This window comes from Juglans microcarpa x Juglans regia, chromosome 3S, assembly GCF_004785595.1.
Source record: "Juglans microcarpa x Juglans regia isolate MS1-56 chromosome 3S, Jm3101_v1.0, whole genome shotgun sequence".
In the NCBI taxonomy this organism is placed as follows: domain Eukaryota; kingdom Viridiplantae; phylum Streptophyta; class Magnoliopsida; order Fagales; family Juglandaceae; genus Juglans; species Juglans microcarpa x Juglans regia.
The window spans coordinates 25,467,787-25,490,815 of record NC_054599.1 but is presented as its reverse complement, the minus strand read 5'-3'; the positions used below and the strand labels follow the sequence as shown (position 1 = coordinate 25,490,815).

The following is a 23,029-nucleotide window of genomic DNA, read 5'->3' as shown; positions in this document are numbered from 1 at the left end:
ACATTATTTTTAAAAGGTTTACCGCTTCATAAATATAACAATTCAAATTTAATAAGTAGAATGCCTACTTTTATGGGTAAAATGTCACGTTGAAATTATATGATTCGGTTTTAATATATAGTAATAGATGTCCATTTACTAGTTAAGGGAAACATACCGAATTTTTTTTTTTTACAATAACAATATTTCATGTGATTTATTCTATTATCAAGTCGTTGTGTAAAAGTTAGAACACACAATTTATATCATTTAAATGGTAAATTTTGGTTTGTAAGATTCTTTAATTTAAAATTTATCAATCAAATTAAATAAAGTCAAATAAACTTTGCACATAGAAAGTTAGAATAGCAGTAATGATCTTTAGGTTATTTACCCCAAAAAAATCCAGTAATCACATGTAGTTATCATCTCATCTCACACACAAAGGATATATAATTGCTTGATTATGATATTGAACCATAGGATGATCCAAGAAGAATTATTTTATAAGAGATTCTTTGCAGTTCTCCGCTAGGATTACAAGGGTGCGCATGAGAGGGAGTCGTGGGTTTCATGAACCTTGAGCAAGTGGTCGAGAGCCGAGACAGTTATTCACTTGCTCGGACTCTCTTGCACGCCTGCTCGAATTGTGCGAGAGTTTGATCCATTTTGGACTTACCATTTAATCATCATATTCATATTCGGAGGAAAACAAAAGCTATATGTTACTTGGAAGCGTTTAATTCCCAACCATACTTATGCTTTGTTAAGAGGAGACGTCAGACATCATGCAGAAGAAGAAAAGCAATCCAAAGATGCATCATTGAAGATAGAGACAAAGAAGCCTTGGATCGTGTAGCCTCCCCAAAAAGCCATCCTTTTTCTCTCTTCATGAATCTTGCCCCTCATATAAATTTCAATGCACTTCTTTCTCCCGAGAGAGAACATACCTAAAAACCAAACGATGTCTCTGATCATCGGTCGGCCTCGTGTCACAATTAGAGGAATCCGAAGAGCAAGAACTTTCCGTTATTTCTGGTGTCAAAACTGCCATCGTAGTGTTAGGATTAATGTCTCCACAAACATATTCGAAACATGCATGTGTCCCAATTGCTTCCATGAGTTGCATCTTGATCTGGACATGTCAAGGCCTAGCCCCGTGATCACTGGCCTCAGGAGCCTAGACGCCTTGGCTCGCCTGCTCGACTCATCTCCAAGGCCTCGTCAAAATGCTGGTTTTGGCAGGAGATTGGAATTAGGGGTCTCTGAAGTTGGAAATGGAGGACCATTTCAACAAGCTGGGATTACTCTTGTCGGACCGCCTCGTCCACCAAGACCTATTTCTCCACCATTTGAGGAGGTGCTGAACGAGTTGGTCGGAGGGTTGGCCCGGCAGAATGACCTGCAGCCAGGGCCGCCTCCGGCTCCGGTTGCTGCAGTTTCAGCCATCGAAGCCTTACTGCCAAGGGTGAAACTCACGCAGAAGCATTTAGATGACGACCCAAGTTGCCCGGTGTGCAAGGAAGATTTTGAGCTTGGTGGGGAAGTGAGACAGATGCCATGCAAACATTTCTATCATTTCGATTGCATTGTCCCTTGGCTCTCCATCCACAACACTTGCCCTGTTTGCCGCTATGAGCTGCAATACACTTACGACAACTACGTTCTAGAAGACTTTAGAGATGATGAAGGTTTTCACTTTGAAGATCTAACAAACGGGCTGATCAACTGGTTATGGAATCGACTCTTCTTTTTCTGGCCTTTCCGTGCACTGTCGAGTTGGGCACAACGCTACCTTAATTTTGAAGATTCTACTCCATACTAGTTCTTCTCGGGGTAAGATTCGAATCAAGGCCAGCCTTCTGTTCTTGAGTAAATGTATCTGTTACTTTTGTGGTTTCTCTGCAGAACCATGGCGGTTGAATAATAAAGCTGTCAACTTTTTTGCAGGTATTTTCTGGTGGCATTCTTGGCCCATTCTATAGCTAGCTTTGTGTTCATGTCACTGCCAGGTGCTAAAAACAGATTCTCTGAGCTCTACAATTCATAATTATGTTGCTTCCAAGGCAGGTAAAAGAAATAAATTAATTAAGGTAAGAATGATCATCAAGATATATAGCTGTGATGAAAACACGTCGAAGCTTTTCAGGTACGTAATCACAGCCCTATATCTCAAGTGGAGTGAAATACCTCTGTATGGTGTTGTTATCTGTTAGGGTCATCTATTTATTATAATGGAACAAAAAATATAGGGTAAAACCTTGTAGGCACAAATTAAATATTATTATTTAAGAGATATAGATGATGTGTACACACCAACTCGAAAATATAATAATTCTTATACGAAATTCAAATATATGAAATTAGTTGAATAAAAATAAGTTTAAGAAAAGAATAAAAAAATTAACATCATTTCAAGTAAGACATAATAATATTATTAAAAAAAGTAATGTTAGATATAATATGGATAAATGCTGTACAATTATTTTTTAATAAAAATTAAAATTTATTATTAAAAAATTAATTATTTTTATATAAATCTCATATTTATTATTATTATTATTTTAAATGTTACGTGATATTTGCGCATTACACGATAGAAATAATGAGATTCATCTTAAATTTCATAAATTTCATTGAAATTCATCTTAAATTTTATTGTTTTCAATGATATATTGATGATATCCGCTGATATCTTATGTAAGTGTGTTAAAACGATAAAAATAAAAAGAACATACGTTGGACTCCAAACTGACACGCAGACGGTAGTTTCGGAGTTCGGAGGAGAGAGGGAAATGATGGGTTCAGCTCTGCCTCAACCATCCTGTTTCCACATATGGGAGGTGGCTTCCACACCCACATCAAGACCGCTTAGTCTCGCCACCACCGCGGCTTCTCTCCACATCGGCCACCTTCTCCGCCTCCATGTCAGCCACCGCCTTGAATTAGGGTTGCTTCTTCATTCCTGCTTCCAGGTACTCCTGTCTCCCCCACTCTCTCTATGTCTCTCTTTCCCATTTGCTAATTTTCTGTTTATTGTCTCGGGTAATGTTAAAACTTCAATTCTATCGGTATAGCTGGGTTGAACTCTTTCAATTCGTCCTTTTTCATTTTGTGGGTGAGTCATAAACAAAAGTTTGCATTTTCCCTTTTTTCTTTAAAGACCCTGAGAGTAGCTCCTGTGCGTCTCTGAATTTACGATGAAACTATGGGGTGTAAAAGTGTGATAAAATCATAATCTACAGCGATATGTGAATGATAATCTCCAATCAACTTGGGCTACACCTTATGCATTTTAGCCTTTTAGGTACTTCTCTTGCATACTTCCCGTATACTTGGGCTACGCCCTTTTTCAAATGTCTGTAGTAGATTTTTATGAATGTGTCTGTTTATTAGACCATTAGAGATGACATAATTGTAGAGGTTGTGTTGCTGTTAACTTTGAAATTTCCTTATTTTGATTTTGTCTCCGATTATAATTTAAATAGGTGACATAAAGGGACTTTTTTTTGTTTCCAGTGCCACATTAATGCATGGGACACGATTCTCTTATGTATTTTAGTTTCAAAACTCTTGATTGCCACTGATTTTTTATTAAACAGAAACTATCCTGTCTGGATCACGTGCCTAGATTGAAGGATGTATGGCACGAAAAAGCCTTCCAATTCAGGGGAATTAATTTTCTTCAGTTATCAAAAGATGCTGTGACATCCACATATTCAACTTGTTTATCTTTCTTTGATGGGGGAGAAAAAAGAAAGGGATTTAGAAATGATGGGGTGCCACACTCAAAGATATCTAGCAAGAATTCATTCGATGGAAGAAGGTGGACCAATATTCTACTTGCTGCTAATGTATTGTGAGTATCAGTGTCTGATCTGTTCAAAAAAGGATATTATTAGTAAGGTGTATTCTTCATAGATAGCATTCAATAATTTGTTGTACAAAACTAATAATTCAATGCTACATCTTTTCCACTTTCATTTTTCTCCTTTACTGCTGTCCCTAAATTTGTTAGGCACATTTATTTACTTTTTAAGTTTTTGAAAAGTTTGTATGCACCCAAGTTTTTTTTTTTTTTTTTTTTGATCGATAAACAAAAATTTTATTGATCATGAAATAGACAAAAGCCCGAGTATACGGGACATATACAAGAGGGTCGCCTATGCGTGCTAGTTTAGCAATACAAGGAAGTCATGAAAAGACATGCCGTATGCATCCAAGTTAACAGCTCGTTACTGGTTAAATCATGTGTGCAGAGTTTTTATTGCACAAACTGCAACACAAGGGAAACTACTATTATGGGGAGCTAAGGTAACGGTGCAAATGAAAATCTAGAAATATTTCGTCTTTCATATCAAACCATCTATCTTTTGGGCTCCTTACCTTCATATGATTTATTCAAGTTGTATACAGATAAATAGTCTCATTGACGCAGGCCAATTGTGGAGGCTGGCAACATCTTCCTTTTTGCATGCCAACATTGGGCATCTAATGGTCTGATTTGAATCTTCCTGCTTGATACTTCTCTTTTAATGGCTTATGTTCTATGACTGGGTCTGAAAAAGGATTGTCTTTTCCAGGTCAACTGTTATTCTTTGAATTCAATTGGTCCTAGTGCCGAGAAAATCAGTGGTCCTAGGAGATTTCTTGCAGTTTACTTTGCCTCTGCGATTGCAAGTAACAGCTTCTAACCTCTCTGCAATAGCTGATGAAATTGTTTACCCACTTGTAATCTGATTTTGTATTTTCAAGAAATCAGGTTCAGCAATGAGTTATTGGTTTTGCAAAGCACCTGCAGTTGGTGCTTCGGGAGCAATCTTTGGACTAGTAAGTCCGTTTGAACTCTATTTCAGCCAAGGGTTCTTTCATCAGCGCCTCCCCCCCTTCTCTATTTAGAATTTGCTTCCCTAAAGAAGGTGGAATTAGTTGTTTCTGAGACAGTAGAAGTAAGCTATACTCAAAAAAGGTTTGCTCGTTTTCTTCCTTTGTCAAACTCCTGGTGTTTGATTCAGGTTGGAACAGTTGCTGTGTTTGTAATGAGGCATAGACAACTGGTTGGAGGTGGCAAAGAAGATCTGCAACACATAGCACGAGTTGTTGTTCTGAATATGGCATGTCTCTCATTTCCCTTACCAATCTCAAATTCTCCAGGTTTTGCAGGGGCAATCAAAACAGTGATTCAATTGAAACATTTATATTTTTTCTAAGCATGTTTAATCAAGTCTATTAGATTGTGAAAAATGAATCACTGCTCTGCCTAGAAATGCATGTAGCAAAAAATTATGGTATTTTTGTATCGGTTGAATTGATAACAAAAAGTTTATGTTTTTTCTTTTTTGATAAGTGACAAGAGGTTTGTGTGGTGCAGACTATCGGGCTACTGTCCAAAGGCATTGATAACTGGGGACATGTAAGTATGGTATTGCTGTTTTTCTTGCTACTCATTATCCTTTTGTCTTAAATTTTGTTTATTAGACTTCCAAGAGAGTCAAAGTACAACTAATTGGTGGGCTATAAAAAAGGTTATGTTTTGTGAGAATTTGTAGAAACCTACTTTAATGTACCATCCGGGCATGAGAGAGAGAGAGACCTATGGTACCCCAGTTAACAGAATGCCTTATGCAATGGCAGATTAGGTATGCTGTGCAATCAAACTTAAAGAAAAGATCGGATCTTCCCTTGCATCTTTCTTTTTTCAATTCTAGTCTCCTAATTCTTTGATTTTAGCTTCATTCATGAATTTGATGCACTCTCGTGTGGTTTGATGTGATATCTATTATTCAAATTTATACCGCCGAGGTATAAACTGACACCAAAAGTTCAGCTTCCATGGTATATTTCGTCTACAAAGTCAGCGACTTCCATTGAAATTCTTGTCATTTAATCCTTCTAAATCCTAAGTAGACAACAGTCTTGTTTTATCTGGGAACATTTGGAATTTCATAGTTAATGAGTCTCAGAATAGGAAGCTGCATATGATTCTTTCCTCGCATTTTGGTTGATTATTGAGTGGGGATGTCCCACACTCTATTTATTCTGCCTTTAACACTGGTACCACCTTTTGATACATCGTTCAAAACTTCAGTTAGGAGGCTTGCTTGGTGGTGCTGCCACATCTTGGCTTCTTGGACCTGCATGGAAGTATGAGTCTGTTTCGAAGGATGGACGGAGAGTTTTTGCAGACAGGGCACCAATATTCTACCTCATCCAGAGAAAATGAGAAACGGAGGCGATTTTACTGAAACTATTGGTTTCTAGACTGAGCTTTCTCTAATTTCTTGAAATGAGATACTCGTATTGAATATTATTATTCGGTTAAAAGGTGCATTGCTCGTTGTTTCTTTTTTATTTACACTGAGATCGCTATTATGGTACTTCTAGTTGGATTTGGCCCAAGTGGTGAAGGCCTTGATCTTGGGGTATCGCTAAAAAGTCTGTGATTTAATCAGTTTCGTGTAAGGAAACTTCCGAGAGTGCGGTGCACCAGACCGGGGTTAACTCTGCAAAGATGGGTCTGAAGGGCTCTGTCTTGTAGAGGCTCACCGACATAAATAATAATAAAAAAAAATATTAGCTTATATATTCTGTTTTTTCCTTGGACTATTTTGGGAGAAATCTTGTAGTGATTCTTTTCTTTAAACGTTGAAACATAGGCAAAAGTCAGGAATACAGATGTCAGGAGTTAGATGTTCTCTTATAGGGAATCATAAAAGGGGAAAGTTGGGGATGCATGGAGCTCAGCTTTGCCATATGTGAGATCTGATTTACATGGCACGACCTATCGCAGGCGGATGTAATGCTGGAAAATATTGTTCTCAGGATGGGATCTTTTCTGATTTTTTGCTCGAATTTGATGGTCTAAAAGTAGAAATTTGGAGCTAATTTTTGTAAGAGATGTGCAAGAGAGTTGGCCCAACAAAAGCCACTCGCCCCCACGAGAGGAAATCACGTCTCCTTGAAGGTGTGTACGATAATGACATCTTAGCACATCCGTATCGTAGTACAACATGGCATCTTCAAAATGGCCAGGTGATCAGAGAAATCTAAAACGAACTTGTTTTCTAGTTTCCCTGGGATGAAATTTCTTACTGCTAAAAGACTTGCTACACCCTCCCAAGGAACCCACTTTTCACACTATCTTCCTGTTTCTACTTTACATTGACTTTCTTGATTTAATTCTTTCTTTAGCAATTGGGAAAAAAAAGAAAAAGAAGAATCAGGCAACCAAACATCCAAAAATCAACATTCTGTATTTTTATAAAAGTTTACCCTACTTTTTCACGAGTATATAACCTTGCTTTATCACATTTCTGGATAGCATTGCTTTTCTGCAGATGCACAAACTAAATGAAAGGCCTGCCACCTTTGCTGGCTTTGACCTGCAATGTATCTTCTTCTTACATTTATGTTTCTTGGATGGAAATCTGTCAAACTTTTCAGAGGAGCATCTACTCCCCTTGCCAGAACAAAACTGGGTGTAAGGATGTCACTAAGCTGTTGTGTCTGTATGCCGTGGAAACTATCTTTAGGTTGTGTCATGAAAATTATATATCAAGCCAACCAACAAAAGAGACAAAAGATCCAGAGTCCAGAAAACCCCAATAACCAGACCTGCTGGTATGAAGTAACTGCTGCCAAGGCTGCATGAATACAAATCGTGTGAATATAACTTCCAATACATGGCCCTTTAAAAATACGAAAACACACGGGGTACAATAATAATTTTTTAAAAAATTAGGTCAACAAAGGCAACACTAGCTGTGATTGAAATTTCATATCACCACGCCAACACCACATAAAGAACGCATGTATCTAACTTGCCCAGGTTATCAAATAGATATAGCAATCATTAATAGTGCAAATTCGGGTTACACCCCTATTTACATACAGTAGATATGGTACCTGCATGTAAGTTCCATTATATAGACAGTATATACGGTGTCCGTGTGAGTTTGATCTTTTTATATGTACCTATTTTAAGTCCCTCCTGTTTGTTTACATAAATCGTAATCCAGCTCCAAGGATGCATATTCTCTTAACAAATTATTCATGTATGTAACCTAAAACGGGTTAACCAGTTAAATTCAAGAACCATCCTAGGTGAAACTAGGAAAATAAATATCTCATGACTTACATGATGGTGATGGTGCAAGCGATGGAGACAAGCCTTCAGCACTTCCCTTGTCCTGGCGTGGACTGGGAGCATATGATACTTCAGGTATAGGTGACAGACCGGGAGACAACTGGGAAGTGGGACCCGTAGGAGGGGCGTTAGGAGTTGACACCAAAGGTGAAAAGGCAGAAGGAACTGTTGGATTATAGTGAGAAGGTGAGAGGCTTGGAGAATTTCTGAAACCCTGATATGGGAAAGGACGAGGAGGATGCGCAATTACCATAGAAGGTGCAGGTGAGCGGTGCTTAATGTTAGGTGAGGACATTGGAGAGGTAAGCGGAGAAAGAGCAGGATATGGCGAAATTGATGGATAATTACTTGGTTCTGGGGATGGAAATGGAGATGGAGAAGGAGATGGAGATGGAGATGGAGATGGAGATGGACTAGGAGGGGTAGCATTAATAGTACCCTTTAGATAGGAAGATAAACTGATGCTTTTAACCTTACCAAAAACTGTGTTATCAAGGCCAAGATTTTGTGCAGGAGAGCCTTTGATAGTTTCAGCCAATTGCTTCAATCTCTGCGGCAGAAGACTCCCAAGATCAGACATGACTGAAGCCTGAACTGTAACTGGCGGAGCTATTGTGGAGCCAACATCATTTGTTATCTGGACATACACACTCTGCACGGAAAGAAACAATGAAGCCAAATATCCATTATCATAACTGAAGCTTGAATAAGGGTTCCCAGCATGCCAGATTACCCAACCGAATTGAAACCAAATTGTATCATCCATTGCCCTATGTGTGCAGTGATGGATTTGAGTATATATGAGTTTTTAGTAGTCAGTTCACACCTGGAACGATGGAGGGATTTAGGACCACTATAATTTGGTACCTAAAAGCATATAAACTGTTAAAACTTCCTGATTTCCAAGAATAAGTTACTCACATTTTTTCCTTAATGACAATTACCCAGAGGCTGTTTCCTTAATCAAGTGTTTAAGGGTTTTGCCATTAGTTTTTACTGAATTGTAAAAGGACCTCAGTTAGGAAGCACAAATTTTCTAAGAAAACGTGAAACAACTATATTGAGGGTTTGACGTCGAAATTGGTGGAGCCTATCCAAAGTGCCAACCATCAATGCCCAAAGTTGAATGTACAAAAAGATAAGTTAAGTGAGTGTTATACCTCGTAAGACCTCAGATACAATCCTATCTTCAACTGATCCTTGAACTCGATGAAATCTTCCAGTATATCAGATATCGAATTATTTAGAGTAAAATTAAATAGAATCTGGGGGATCTGCCAAATTGAAGAAAATTGCACTGGGATTATGGTTAACCCCCGTGGAAACTTCAGAATCTGAAACATAGTTGTCTTCCCAAAAATAGATGATGTCAAGGTCAGATTGGAGTGCTGAAGAAACAGTTCAATTAAAGATGATCTCAGCAAACTTAGGGACACTGGACTTATAGGAACATTTATTGGGTCAGAAAGAACACCAAACACCACATCAGTCCAGTTAGAGGCACCAGATTGGTGCATGGATATGATAGCCACCTGTTGAGAGGAATTAGATCGAGTTAATTTTTTGAGTTTCATTACTAGTGGCGAACTGATATCTGAGGCTTGAAGCTATACCTTTATGCCAGGAACACCAATTTCCCCGTAGATATCATATTCTAATCTTCGAATGTGTGGAGCAAGCTTTGTAACTGGCTTGTCTAGTCTGAAGTATGCCTGAACTGTAGCTGGAAAAGACAAAAAAAAAAATTATAAACAATACAAGCAACTACCAAATATTCAAAAACCGGATAAGAGGAAAGTACAAAACGACTTCGTAAATACCAAATACCCATTTTCTCCAATCAAAAGATAACCCTAATCACCGAACAATAATCTAAAAATAGCCAATCTCTATTTTCTCAAAGCATCCCAATTCCAAAACCCTAATTACACACAAGAAAACAAGCAACATGCAAACGCTCGCTCGCTCGAAAACCCAAACAACCGATGAAACACAAGGATAAGAGAGATACCGCCGAGTTTAATTGCATCTTTTGCATCGAACCCGCACTTGGTTGAATGAAAAGGAAGGACCCAGAAGATCCCAGAAACCAAAACTGATAGGGTCAGAATCAAAACGAAGAAGCACTTGAAACTAAACTCCCTTCCAACTCTGTTGAGAGCCACCGAACATCCGTCACAGAAAAAGCCCGAAGAACCTTGGTTACTGTCAGCCTCGTGATTCTGCTGCCGATGCAGGTTTTGCAGTTCGATTTTCCCCATCTGCAGGGCATCTGGAACCCCCTCTTTCGTCTCTTTCGAAGGTTGAAGACGAAGAAGGTGAAAGACAAGTGTTAATGGTGGGCATTTCCGCGTTGTCACTTACAACTATAAAACAGTGCTTCGCAAAAGCTACCATGTGATGCACTCTCTCACGGGCTATCCACCCTTCGCCACGTAAACCATTGCACCCCCACGTCATCAGATTGCTTATTGACCATGATTGAGATTGGTTTAGATAAAAATTAAAAATTAAAATATTATTATTTTTAAATTTAAAAAAATTAAATTGTTTATTATATTTTATATATAAATTTAAAAAAATTATTAAAATGAAATCGTTTTGTATCGATCTTAATTTGATCATATTATATAAAAATTTTTTAATCTCAATTTCTAATACGATGATTAGGATATAAAATCAAGAGTTAAATATTAATTATCTTAATATTTGTAAAAATAAAATAACAGGTATTTTAGCACGACAAAACTTACTAGAAGAACTATTATAATCATCATCATTTTAACTATATTCTTGCGTAATCCTCTAATATACCATTGAAATTATTGAGAATTTATTTATTATTTTTTACTTATTTTTAATTACTTGATATTATGAAATATAAAATATTAAATTAAATTTGATAAAATATAGAGTCATTATTTGAATTCTGATTATCTGTTATAATATCATGTAAAATTATCATTTATTTTAAAAGTTTAATCTAATCAATTTTATCATTTATTTATTTATCTTTCAACATATACCACATATGATGACAATGATTGATGGGAATGACAAACAAATTAATATTAAGATAACTCTGTACAGAAATCAATGAATTTGAAACTATATGCTCATTCATTGAACAGAGATCAAAGGTGGGCTTGGAGAAAGCAATGAAGTTGACCAAAATGGGAAACATCAAAGAAATGGGAATAATGTCTACAATCAACGTGGATAACATCAAGACATAGAAATGGTTGAATATAATAGATATTGGCTCCATGCTCTAAAGAAAATGGGGAAGGTTAGAGCTAATTAGAATTCATAAATTATGAAAAGTCTCATCTCTGCTTTTCGTTAGAAAACAGAGGTGGTGAGAATATTCTCTAAAGAGCTTTGTCGATGGTGGGGAACTCAGAAGGTGCAATGGAGGACTTGGAAGAGATGTGTAGGAATCTATATTTAACGGAAGAGGAGAATCAAATGCTTGAATTTAATGGGAGTCCCGAGGATGTAACCTGTGAGAAGGGGGAGCGAAGTCTGATTAGAAGAATTTGTGTGGAACGACAAATTAGGAATGAGGTTTTGGCCTTGACGATAGCAAAGATATGGAGGGTGAGTAAGCCAGCCACATTCCAAGAAGTTGGGAGTAACACTTTTGTTGTAACTTTCATGACCCATGCTAACAAAATGAGAGTAATGGATGGACGTTCGTGGCTGTTTGACAATCAGTTATTCATCCTCCAGGTGTTTGATGGGAGTTTGTAAGTGAAGTTTTCTGGATCCAAATCCATAACCTGCCAATGGTTTACATGAGGAAAGAGTGTGGAATTCAAATTGGGAGGTCGTTGGGGAGGGTGGTTGAGGTGGATGTACCTGATGATGGTATTGGCTAGTGAATATACCTACGGGTGAGAGTTGAGACACTTTTCTGCAAAGTAATTGTAATGGGCCGTATAATAAGGATGAATGGTAGTAGAATATGGGTTGGATTAAAGTATGAGAAGCTACCATGAATCTGTTTTAAGTGTGGATGGATTCTACATAGAGAAATGGGGTGTGATGCAAGGTTACAAAGTGATATGGGGAATGTGACTAGTAAACAGTTTGGAACATGGTTGGGGGCAAAGCCAATGCAAAAAATGAGGGTCAATCAAAAAGCATTATATAAGGGTGAATCCAAATAGGAGGGTAGTGAGGGTGGTTTTTCAAAAATGGGAAGGAGGAAAGACAGTAGAGGGGGAGGATGAGAGAATTCATGTAGTGAAGTGGGGAAGGGAGAGTAAAGCATGGGGAGGGGGATAGTGGGAGTTAAGAGGGAAGAGGATGAGAATGTGGAAAATGAAAAGAGTTGGCCCTTGAAGGTGATGTAGAAAATAATCAACGATAATAGCCTTATGGTAGGATTAAAAATAACAAATGAAGCAGTGAAGGGTGTGGAGGATGGGCAACAGAAAAGGTGTGTGGAGAGTGGTCTGGAGAAGGAAAACAGCAGAAAAGAATGGTAAATAATCCTAAGATGGACTCATATGAGTCCAGTGATGATAATACAGTGAAGAGTAGAATGGATGGCTTAAGGGAAGTAATAGTAAGGGGTGGGGCAAATGACCACGTGGAAAGCCAAGATGTGGAAAAGATGGAGAATACAATAAGGTGGAAAAGAAGTGCAAAGGAAAAAGGTATGATAAATTTTCACCTGTACAACCATTGAAAAAGAAAAAAGGTTCTAATGTGGTGGATGGTGAGGGCTTGTTGCAAGTAGGTTCAAAAAAAGTTAAAAAGGAGATAGTAGTGGTGATGAAGCTGTCATTAGCTATGGAATGGTGGATGTTGCTTGCTAGCCCCGCCAAGAGCAATGAAAATATTAAGTTGGAATTGTAGGAGGCTTTGGAACCTTCGAATAGTTCAAGTCTTTTGCTCCTTTGTGAAGGAAAAGCAACCCGAAATAGTTTTCTTAATGGAAACTAGAATTAAAGCAAATAGAGTGGGGTTTTTGCAGAGAAAATTGAGGTTTGATGGATGTTTTGTGGTGGAGCCAAGGGGTGTGAATGGAGGGTTAATAATGCTATGGAGGAATGAGGATGTGATGGAGTTAGTGAATTATTCCCAATGACACGTCAATGTGTGGATTAAGGGTGAAGTGGGGAATGCAAGATGGCTCTTGACAGGGTTTTATGAAAACCCAGACCAAAGGATGAGAAACTTATCATGGGATTTATTGAAATCTTTCAAGCCACCAACTGACACAGGTTGGTGTGTAGTAGGAGATTTTAATGAAATTCTGTTACAAGAAGAAAAGATGTGGGGCATGGAGAGAAAAGAAGAGCAAATGGAAATGATTAAGAAGTCACTTAAATGTGGAATGTTACAAGACCTGAGATGGAGGGAGTGTAAATTTACATGGAGTAATGGTCATGGTGATGGTACCTTCATTAAGGAAAGACTAGATCATGTTGTTGCAAACCAGAATTGGAGAATGCAGTTTTCAGAGATGGGGGTGGAAGCATTGGTGGCATGGTGTTCTAATCATAGACCTCTTCTCCTGTCTTTCAACAAGAAAATAACTAAAAAAAGATATAAGGGGAGGACTTTCAAATATGAGAAGTGTTGGGAGCTAGAGAAGAAGTGTGGCATAATAGCTGAAAACGAGTGGAGAAAACACGCAGTGGGTGGTGATACTATGAAGAAGGTTCGACAATCACTTGCTGAGTGTAGAAGAGCATTGTGTAAATGGAACAAAAATTCAGTTGCTAAAAGAGAGAGGGCCATGAAAATGAAAGTTGAACAATTAAAAATTCTCCAAGATAGTGAAGGACCAGAAAATATGGAAGATATTAAGAAGTTGAAAGGGGAGTTGGGCATTTTGTTAGACCAAGATAACCTATGGTGGAAATAAAGGGCAAAGAGGCATTGGCTACAATAAAGGGATAGAAATACAAAATTCTTCCATGCATATGCAAATTAGAGAAGGAAGAAAAATGTGATAACTAAGGTTGTTGACTCACAGGAGAAAAAGGTAAAAGAAGAGGGAGAGGTGGAGGAGGCTTTCTGGAACCATTTCTTTGGGATATATAGTTCATCACATCCTTCAGCAACTAAGTCAAATGAGTGTGCAATGGCGACTGAAAAAATGATAACAAAAGGAATGATGGTGGGGTTGGAGAGGGAATTTAAAGCTAAGGTAGAGGTGGCTCTAAAATAGATGTCAACTTTTAAATCCCTTAGCCCAAATGGTTTTGGGGCAGGGTTTTATCAAAACCACTGGGGAATTGTAGGAAAGGAGATATGCAGTGTTGTTCTGGATTTTATGAAAGAAGGTGAAATGGGGCAGGGAGTTAACCAAACACATATAGCTTTGATACCAAAGGTGAAGGCCCCTAAATCTGTGATAGAGTTTAGACCAATTAGTTTATGCAACATGTTGTATAAATTAATATCCAAGGTGTTGGCTAACAGGATCAAAAAAGTGATGTATCCTGGCAGGCTGATCACAGATAATAGAACAATTGCATATGAAATGTTACATACCATGAAGGCAAAGCAGAAAAGGAAAGTAGGAAGCATGGCCATTAAACTGGATATGTCCAAAACTTATGATTGAGTGGAGTGACCTTTCCTTGAGGTAATGATGAGGAGATTGGGATTTGGTGAAAAAATAGTGATCTGGGTCATGAAATGTGTCTCAACTATCAACTATAATGTGTTGGTGAATGGAGTACCTGGAAAGGTTATTATTCCTTCAAGAGGACTAAGGTAAGGGGATCATCTATCTCCTTACCTGTTTACAATTTGTGCTGAGGGTCTTAGTCAACTCATGATTAAATCAGAGAGTATGGGAATTACAAAGGGGGACTGCAGCTAAGGGTGTAAATTTAAATCGAAAAATCGATCCGGACCGGACCAAACCAGACCGGTTGGTCCGGTTTTGAACCAACCGGTCCGGTTCGGTTCGTAATTTTCGAGACCAAAAAATATATATATATATAAATTAATTTTATATATTATACAAAATATTTATATATATAAGTTTTATATATAATATATAATTATATATCATATATCATATATCAAATAATTTCATATTATAATTTATAAATTATAACATAAAATGTTAATTTTAAATATAAACATTTGTAATTTGTTTGATCATATGTTATTAATATAATTATATATAAGATAATGTTATTATAATTTATAAAATAAAAGTTTAATCTTAAAGATAAAAATTTAATTGATCATATGCGTTAAACATAATATATATTAAATTATTAATAACATTTTATCATAAAAAATAACACTTTATTATATTTTTTTACGTTTAAAAAAATCGAAAAACCAGATCGGACCGGAAACCGGTAAAACCAGAGGTACCGGTTTAGAAGGGTAATCAGGGTGTAATCGGTTATGAAAAATGCAAAACCGGTATATACCGGTTCGGTCTTAGATTTTGTCCAAAACCAGACCAGACCAGACCGGTTACACCCCTAACTGCAGCAAGTAGATGAGGGACTAGGTTGAATCACCTTTATTTGCAGATGATTGTGTGATCTTTTGCAAAGCAATGGTGGAAGAATGGAAAAATGTCTACTCAATTCTGAGTGTATATGAAAGAGCTTCTAGCCAAGTGCTAAACAAGCAGAAGACATCGATATTTTTTAGCTCTAATACAAAAGGTGAGACTAGAAATATTATATTTCAAGAAGATGGTGCAGTAGTGTGTGATAGTTATGAGAAGTACTTGGGCCTCCCTATTGTAGTAGGCAAGTTAAAGTATAATGCTTTTCGAAGCATTAAATAGAGGGTGTGGCTTAAAATTCAAAACTAGAAAAATAATTCATGTCCAAAGTTGGGAAGGAAGTGCTTATAAAAGCAGTCATTCAGGCAATTCTCACATACACTATGAGTGTATTTAGATTGCCTAAGTTGTGTAGTGACATTGAAGCCCTAATAGCTAGGCTCTGGTGGATAAAAATTAGAAGGATAGAGGTATCCATTGGAATAAAAAATAGAGTTAGTTGGGAGCAAGAAAGGCAACTGGTGGATTGGGGTTTAGGGAGATGGAATATTTTGATAGTGCCAAGCTGGCCAAATAGGGGTGGAGGATACAAATAGAGCCACAATCACTTGCTGCTAGCATATACAAGGAGAAATACTTCAAGAACTCCCAGCTGTGGGAAGCAATATTGGGCAAGTCATCATCATTTATTTGGAGAAATATCTGGTAAGCATTGGAGGTGATGAAATAGGGGGTTGTGTGGAGAGTGGGGAATGGGGAATGGTGAAGACATAAAAATTTGGGGACATCAATGGCTGTCAAATCCTACCACTTATTGTGTCCAGTCTTCTGTGAAACTCCTCAATGCTAACTCAAAGGTTAATGAGTTGTTTGGTGAAGATGGAAATATGGAATGAAGAGTTAGTGAAAAGAATTTTTACGGAGGAAGAGGCTAACATGATATGTGCTATTCCTATTAGCAGAACTGGTGTTGCAGATAAACTGATCTGGGGCTTCTAAAAAAATGAAAAATTTTCTGTGAAAAGTGCGTATTATGTAGCTCAACAAAGAAAGAAAAGGGATGAGGGGGGGACATCTGAGAAAGGGAAGAGAGCTAAGGTGTGGAGGCAGGTGTGGAAGCTAGAGATACCTAGAGTTGCAAAACACTTTCTGTGGAGTGCCATAAATGATTTTCTACCTACAAGACTCAATCTGTGGAGAATGAAAGTGATTGACGATTCAAGGTGCCCCATTTGTAAAATGAAAGAGGAATCTATCATTCATGTTCTATGGAGTTGTCCTGTTGCCTCTGATGTGTGGGCAAAAATACTAGTCCTGTGAATAAATGGAAGAACAGCTTCTAGGATTTTTTACAGCTGTGGACAAAAGTGTATAGAAAACTACAAAAAAAAATGAAGTAAAGAAAGTGGTGGTAATAATGAAGAATGTGTGGTTAGGAATGAATAAATTTTATTTTGAAGATAAATTTTCTTGCCCCAGAGTAGTAGTACAGAATGCTACTGCATGCTTGGATGAATTTCAGCAGACAAATAAAGGAAAAGAATGGGATTCTGGTCTAAATAAAGGGATTGTGGAAAGAGTGGAATGAGGAAACCAGATGGTGATAAATTCAAAGCTAATTTCGATGCTGCAATGATGCTAACTCAACAGAGGATGGGTATAAGTACTGTGATAAGGGACTGTAATAAAGATGTTTTAGTTTCAATATGTGCTAGTAGAGATTATGTCATGTCCCATTTTATGGTTGAATGTAATGCCTTATGGAGGGCTATGTGCTTATGTAATGAGTTGGGCTTCCATTATGTTGATTTTGAAGGAGATGCAAATAGGTCATTGATTATTTGAGGGTTGATATGAGAAATGAAGCATGAGATGGACAGCTCATTGAATATATCAAGAATATACTGCAGCAGATGAAGAAGTGGACTATTGATTTTATAAGAAGATAAGGGAATGAAGTGGCTCACCAGTTGTCAAGGTTCAGCTTAAAATTTGATGAAGAACAATGCTGGATAGAGGAACTTCCAACAACTATGTACAATTTGATTGTAAATGAAAAAGATGTAACACGTGAATCGTTGATGAAATAAATACATACATAGTTGAATTAAATTTAAAAAAAAAAAACTGTGGGTGACATCTTATGGGACAAACCTTCATTTTTTATGTATTTTTCTTTTGTTCAGTATGTCCTTGCTTGCAATAAGTTGGAATTTCATTGGCAAAGACTTGTTACGACTACAAAAATTTCATTCACTGTTGATACAATTTTGACTTAGGCCTCGTTTGAATAGTGAAATGAGATGAGATGATTTTAAATAAAAATTGAAAATTGAATAAAATATTATTAGAATATTATTTTTTAATATTATTATTATTTTGAAATTTGAAAAAGTTGAATTGTTTTTTATATTTTATGTAAAAATTTGAGAAAATTATAATAATAAGATGAGATAAAATAATTTCTATATCCAAACGGGATTTTAATTGGCAAATGGGTCGCGCCAAGTCACAAAATGGACTTGTTTTCAAGCCCTTGAAAGTTTCAATATGACCTTATTGGTAATAAAACAATCATGGAATTGAAGGCTTCTAACTAACTTTCATGCTATTTGTTGGGGGATTATTTGAGCTAATATTCTAACTTGTCTTAGCTATTTATCTCAAGCTAATACTACCTCATAATGAGTTTGTGAATGCTGAGCTAGGCCTCTGTCATTCTCTTTAGTTAGAGAATGTTGCAAGAATTTTTGAAAGAAATTGTATTTCGGAGAGTTAAAAATAAATATAAAACAAATATACGGATATGTTAGTAAATTAATACTCCATGATTCATGTAGTATTCACGTAGGTGGGGAAGTCAGTTAATTAACTCTCAACCACTGACAGTTAATTAACTCATAAGGGATGTTAATTAATCATCCAATCGGAAGACTTATTAAATGAGAGTTTTACTTATATTAGTTTTGGTGAAATGTGAAAAAAGTGAATGTATAAAAAAATCAAAAATCTAATTGTAAGCGATTCTGCGTACTAATACGCACACTCATTTAATATGATTGGTCAAAAAGTAGATTTTATTGAAAAACAGTGCTAATTTGAATTTAGAATATGAAGACAACAATATTAGTACGCAGATTGGTACGCAAACTTGTTTGTACATAATAAAACTCATAAAAAAATATTTTATTCTCTTTCTACAATTTCTTAGAACAGTTATTTTAAATTCTTGATTTTACAGTGTATAATTATTTTTGGATACTCTAGTAGCCTTCTAAATTACATAGAGATGCAGTCATAATAATTTAATGTGAGATGTAAGATGAGTAAATATACGGACTTGTGGGATAGATAAAGGACTACAAAAAAATATGGTTCTACTTTCAAAATAACAAATGTGTTATTTAGGTGCCATTTGGATAATGAGTTAAAATGAAAGTTAAATAAAATATTGTTATAATATTATTTTTTAATATTATTATTATTTTAAGATTTGAAAAAATTGAATTGTTTATTATATTTTATGTGAAAATTTAATAAAATTATAATAATGAGATGAGATGAAATATTTTTTATATCCAAACGAGACCTAAAAAGACAAGTAGTGATAGAAACACAATTATTTTTACAAATGATTTTTCATATTAAAATAATGATACATTTACATCTACGTTTTACTAAAATGACCTCTACTTAAATAAAGGTGTTCAATAATTATAAACGATTGTTGTATCTTTTATCATTTTCCTCCAAAGATGCAAGATACCAATGATTGTTACTACATCCAATAAATCACCTATAATTTTTTATAGGTGGGCTACTCTGTCGTCTCACTTTTATCGTTGGGAGTACTATTCAACCATTTATATATTTTTTTTAATATTTTTAAATATTTTTAAAAAATAAAAAAATACATCAATATATTTAAAATCACTTCTTTAATCACTAAGTAAATTAAAAAAAGGTCAAACGGTTACTTTGAGCTGTCAAAGTAGGAGGCAAAGTAGTATTTTTTTTTTCCTATGCATAATTAGAGAGAGAGAGAGAGAGAGATCCTATTCATTGTCTGCCATCCAAAATACTTGATTTTGAATAATTTTGAAGAAAGATTATGATTTTATTATTTAACTTCACAAACAACAAGGATAATCCAATTTATTACTTTATTGTATTGAGATTACCCATGAATAGAATCTACAAGGAGAACTAGTATAGAGATAAATACGAGTAAATATAATTTCATTTTTATAACGAGTCTCATTTTTTTTTTTTAAGAATTAGAGCGTATACAAATCATTTTTTAAAAAATAAATATTAAGTTATTTTTTCTAGATAGGAGCATAAAATTTGAAGACAAAAAATAATTGGATGTGTCTAAAAAAATATAAGATATACTTAGGCCTTATTTGGATACAAAGATAGTTTTATTTCATCTCATCATTACAACTTTATCAAATTCTCACACAAAATATAATAAACAATTCAACTTTTTCAAATTCTAAAAAAAAATTAAAAAATAATATTCTAATAATATTTTATTTAACTCTTATAAAATCATCTTATCTCTTCTCATCTCACTATCGTTTATGAGTTCTTTAATCCATCTCATCTATTAAGGGAATACATATAATAATTTTCTTTTTACCGATATAAATATTTTAGGGCGTGAGGGAGGGGGGGATCTGTTTGAACGGTCAGAAAGTTCAAAAAGTTTTGAAAATTGAAGCGGGCCGCTGGCCAGTTCGCCCCTTTTACATGGGAGGGTTGCGGCCAGCCATATAAGGAGTCAGTCACTCTGAGCCTTCTTCCCACTTCTTTTAAATTTTGAAATAAACCCCCAAACCCTCCATAAACGCGCTCCTTCAAGCTCAGATCTTTAAATACTCTCTCTCTCTCTCTCCAGCCTAGCCAGGTTATTCCTCCAAGCCAACATTCAATTTTGCAACTGTAAGTCCCTCTTTTCGATATTCTTCCTCACCTTTTGGCACCGGAGTTTCACTTTTCGTTTTTGCTTGTGTGTGTGTGTGTGTGTGTGTGTGTGTCATCTTCTTAAATTTAGTGCATCTTTCTTTGTAACATTTCAATTCGGTTACATACTGTGTATTCCATCTGGGTTCAGGCTGAAAGGGTCTTAAGTATTCAAGCAAAACTAATTTCCCCTATGGGTTTTTGCTAAAATGCTCATCTTTCTCATTGGAGTTTCTCAAATTTAGTTCGGCTAATTTTTTGGTTTTCCTTTTTCATTATATTTATAAGATATGTATAGCATTTGATTTATTCTATTAGTTTGAAACATGTTTGTTACATTTTGTCAAAGAAAATCCGTTTTGTCGCCTAGAATCTTGAAGAAGAAATGAAATGAAAATGTGGCTTGGAGCCTTAATTGTCTAAAAAAATCTGGCCTTGATAGGATTGAATTTCTATCTGAAGTAGCGCATATAAGGCTCGGTCAAGTGAAATTTTAGTTACATTGGTCCCCAACATTGACAAGTCGAGATATTAGATTTTAGTTTTCCTTTCGTTGTATCTCAGGATTCCCAGAACAAACAACCCAATTAGAAACTGCCCTCAAATCCAAGTATAGTTTGGATTTGATTTCAATCATCGTCTTTGTGGCCATGTCTATATTAGCTCGTTCTATTCAACGATTTTGGTAATTGACACTAACCAGTTTGATTTGAATTCTCAGTGAATGGATTCTCTCCCGGATGCCATTGTTCAACAAATCTTATCGCACATCAACAATGCCAGGGATGTGGTAGCTTGCAACTCTGTATCTAAGCGGTGGAAAGACTCAATGCCTTATATTCGTAGCCTCTACTTCCCGCGGAACTCTTTTGACAATCATGCTGGCACGGACAAGCCTGACAACATTGTGTGGAAGATGATATCATCAATTGTTCAACTAGAGGAGCTTGTCGTGTATTGCCCATTTTCAGGTGCTGGCCTTGCTTCATGGCTTTCACTCATAGGTCCGTCCCTCCGGCATCTTGAGCTTCGAATGGATAACCTTATTGAACATCCTACCTGTTATGAGAGCCCCTCAAAATTGAGTTGCATTGGTGCTGCAAAGAATTTGGAATCACTAAAACTTTGGGGAGTGTTAATGACCCATTCTCCCAAGTGGGATGTCTTCCAAAACCTTTGGAACCTTGAAATTGTTGGGGCAAGAATGGAGGATCCTGCATTAACTGATGCAATTCATGCATGTCCCAATCTGACCAACTTGTTGCTGCTTGGTTGTGAAGGGGTTAGGTCGGTTTCGATTGACTTGCCACATTTGCGGCAGTGTAAGCTGGATTTTTATGGCGTGGGTAACTGCTCGCTTTCTCTCATATCCCCCAAAATTGAAGTTCTTGAGGTTCAAGGTTGTAGTTGGATCAGGGTTCGTGAGACAAACCACTTGAAGAATCTTTCAATTGCAAATAATGCGGGTAACTATTTTGCAGACGTCTCTAATACGGACTACTCAGTTTTTTCATTTCAATTTTAGCCCAGAATTAAAGCTTGGTGATTTGGGTGGACTGCTACTGACTTTTTTGTTCTGGTAAATACCTATAGGGAGAGTCTACATGGTGGACTTCGGGAAACTTGAGGCTCTTGAGTTCTTGTCCATCAGGGGAGTGCAGTGGTGTTGGGATGCCATAGGCAATATGCTTAAATGGGCAAGCGAGGTGAAGCATCTCTACATGAAGGTCGAATTCACTGGGGATTTTGAGGCCCTTCAACCCTTTCCAGAGATTGACTTCGTTGAATTTTTTAACGGTCACCCCAAACTGCAGAAGTTCGATGTCCACGGTGCCATGTTTGCTGCTCTTTGCCAGAAGAACAGCCTGAAATATGTGAGTTGATAATACCAAAATAGCTGTTATTTTTATGGTCAGGTTGAGGTTTCAGGACTTCATAATTTAATTGGTATTTACATTTTACAGGTGGAATCAGGATTTGTAATTCCATGTCTGGAGGAGGTGGTGATCACAGTGCGATCGCCACTAAATGCTGAGCAGAAAATGAGCACTCTTGAATCCTTGCTGAAGTATGGGAAGAATTTGAAGACGCTGGTACTAAAAATTCTGCAGATGAAGAGCAGTCATAGCAGTGCAGATGATTTCTTTGATGAGATCTGCAGGTTTACATACATGAACCGCAAGATAGTTCGAATTGAATAAAGTTTGTTGGGGTCAATTCCTCTCGAATTTATGCATTTTAACTCAGATGACAAGAACTTGCTCTCTGATTACTTCTTGACTTCTGATCTAATTAGAACTTTGATCATTCTTTAACGATTTAATTCATAGCGTCGGTTGTTTTCTTAACTTCCTGTTTTTGGGTTATGGCTTTGCTGTTTCTCATCTTCTGAATCAGAAGAGCACACCAGCTTTTGGCTTAATTCTGGGCAATGC

At 36.4% G+C, this 23,029-nt stretch overlaps 4 protein-coding genes across 10 annotated transcripts; 3 read left to right on the top strand and 1 right to left on the bottom strand.

Moving 5' to 3' along the window:
• Positions 1–694: 694 nt before the first annotated feature.
• On the top strand, positions 695–2,069 carry LOC121257678 (probable E3 ubiquitin-protein ligase RHC1A). The gene is made up of 2 exons (XM_041158827.1): positions 695–1,815; positions 1,930–2,069. Exon 1 carries the CDS (start codon positions 899–901, stop codon positions 1,802–1,804), a length of 906 nt encoding a protein of 301 aa, XP_041014761.1. The 5' UTR covers positions 695–898; the 3' UTR covers positions 1,805–1,815; positions 1,930–2,069.
• LOC121257677 (RHOMBOID-like protein 10, chloroplastic) lies at positions 1,994–6,330 on the top strand. 4 transcript variants are annotated; one of them, XM_041158826.1, is made up of 10 exons: positions 1,994–2,128; positions 2,685–2,954; positions 3,582–3,838; positions 4,239–4,293; positions 4,396–4,476; positions 4,563–4,659; positions 4,742–4,809; positions 4,995–5,093; positions 5,351–5,392; positions 6,068–6,330. In XM_041158826.1, exons 2-10 carry the CDS (start codon positions 2,775–2,777, stop codon positions 6,200–6,202), a joined length of 1,014 nt encoding a protein of 337 aa, XP_041014760.1. In that variant the 5' UTR covers positions 1,994–2,128; positions 2,685–2,774; the 3' UTR covers positions 6,203–6,330. The 4 variants fall into 4 exon arrangements, 3 of the variants coding, with proteins under 3 accessions (XP_041014760.1, XP_041014759.1, XP_041014758.1); XR_005939260.1 differs by lacking the exon at positions 1,994–2,128 and having other exon boundaries at positions 2,627–2,954; positions 4,735–4,809; positions 6,068–6,171; XM_041158825.1 differs by lacking the exon at positions 1,994–2,128 and having other exon boundaries at positions 2,628–2,954; positions 3,582–3,805.
• An 883-nt stretch (positions 6,331–7,213) lies between these two features.
• LOC121257676 (leucine-rich repeat extensin-like protein 5) lies at positions 7,214–10,493 on the bottom strand. Of its 3 annotated transcripts, XM_041158821.1 has the most exons (6): positions 10,137–10,493; positions 9,739–9,848; positions 9,286–9,657; positions 8,539–8,777; positions 8,117–8,508; positions 7,214–7,622 (listed from the first exon to the last, which is right to left on the bottom strand). In XM_041158821.1, exons 1-6 carry the CDS (start codon positions 10,384–10,386, stop codon positions 7,534–7,536), a joined length of 1,452 nt encoding a protein of 483 aa, XP_041014755.1. In that variant the 5' UTR covers positions 10,387–10,493; the 3' UTR covers positions 7,214–7,533. The 3 variants fall into 3 exon arrangements, with proteins under 3 accessions (XP_041014755.1, XP_041014754.1, XP_041014756.1); XM_041158820.1 differs by having other exon boundaries at positions 8,117–8,777; XM_041158822.1 differs by lacking the exon at positions 9,286–9,657 and having other exon boundaries at positions 8,117–8,777; positions 10,137–10,492.
• Positions 10,494–20,312: 9,819 nt separating this feature from the next.
• On the top strand, positions 20,313–22,942 carry LOC121257675 (F-box protein At1g10780-like). Of its 2 annotated transcripts, none has more exons than XM_041158819.1 (4): positions 20,313–20,538; positions 21,316–22,060; positions 22,188–22,468; positions 22,559–22,942. In XM_041158819.1, the coding sequence occupies exons 2-4, from the start codon at positions 21,319–21,321 to the stop codon at positions 22,793–22,795; spliced, it is 1,260 nt and encodes a 419-aa protein (XP_041014753.1). In that variant the 5' UTR covers positions 20,313–20,538; positions 21,316–21,318; the 3' UTR covers positions 22,796–22,942. The 2 variants fall into 2 exon arrangements, with proteins under 2 accessions (XP_041014753.1, XP_041014752.1); XM_041158818.1 differs by having other exon boundaries at positions 20,314–20,573.
• Positions 22,943–23,029: the final 87 nt, after the last annotated feature.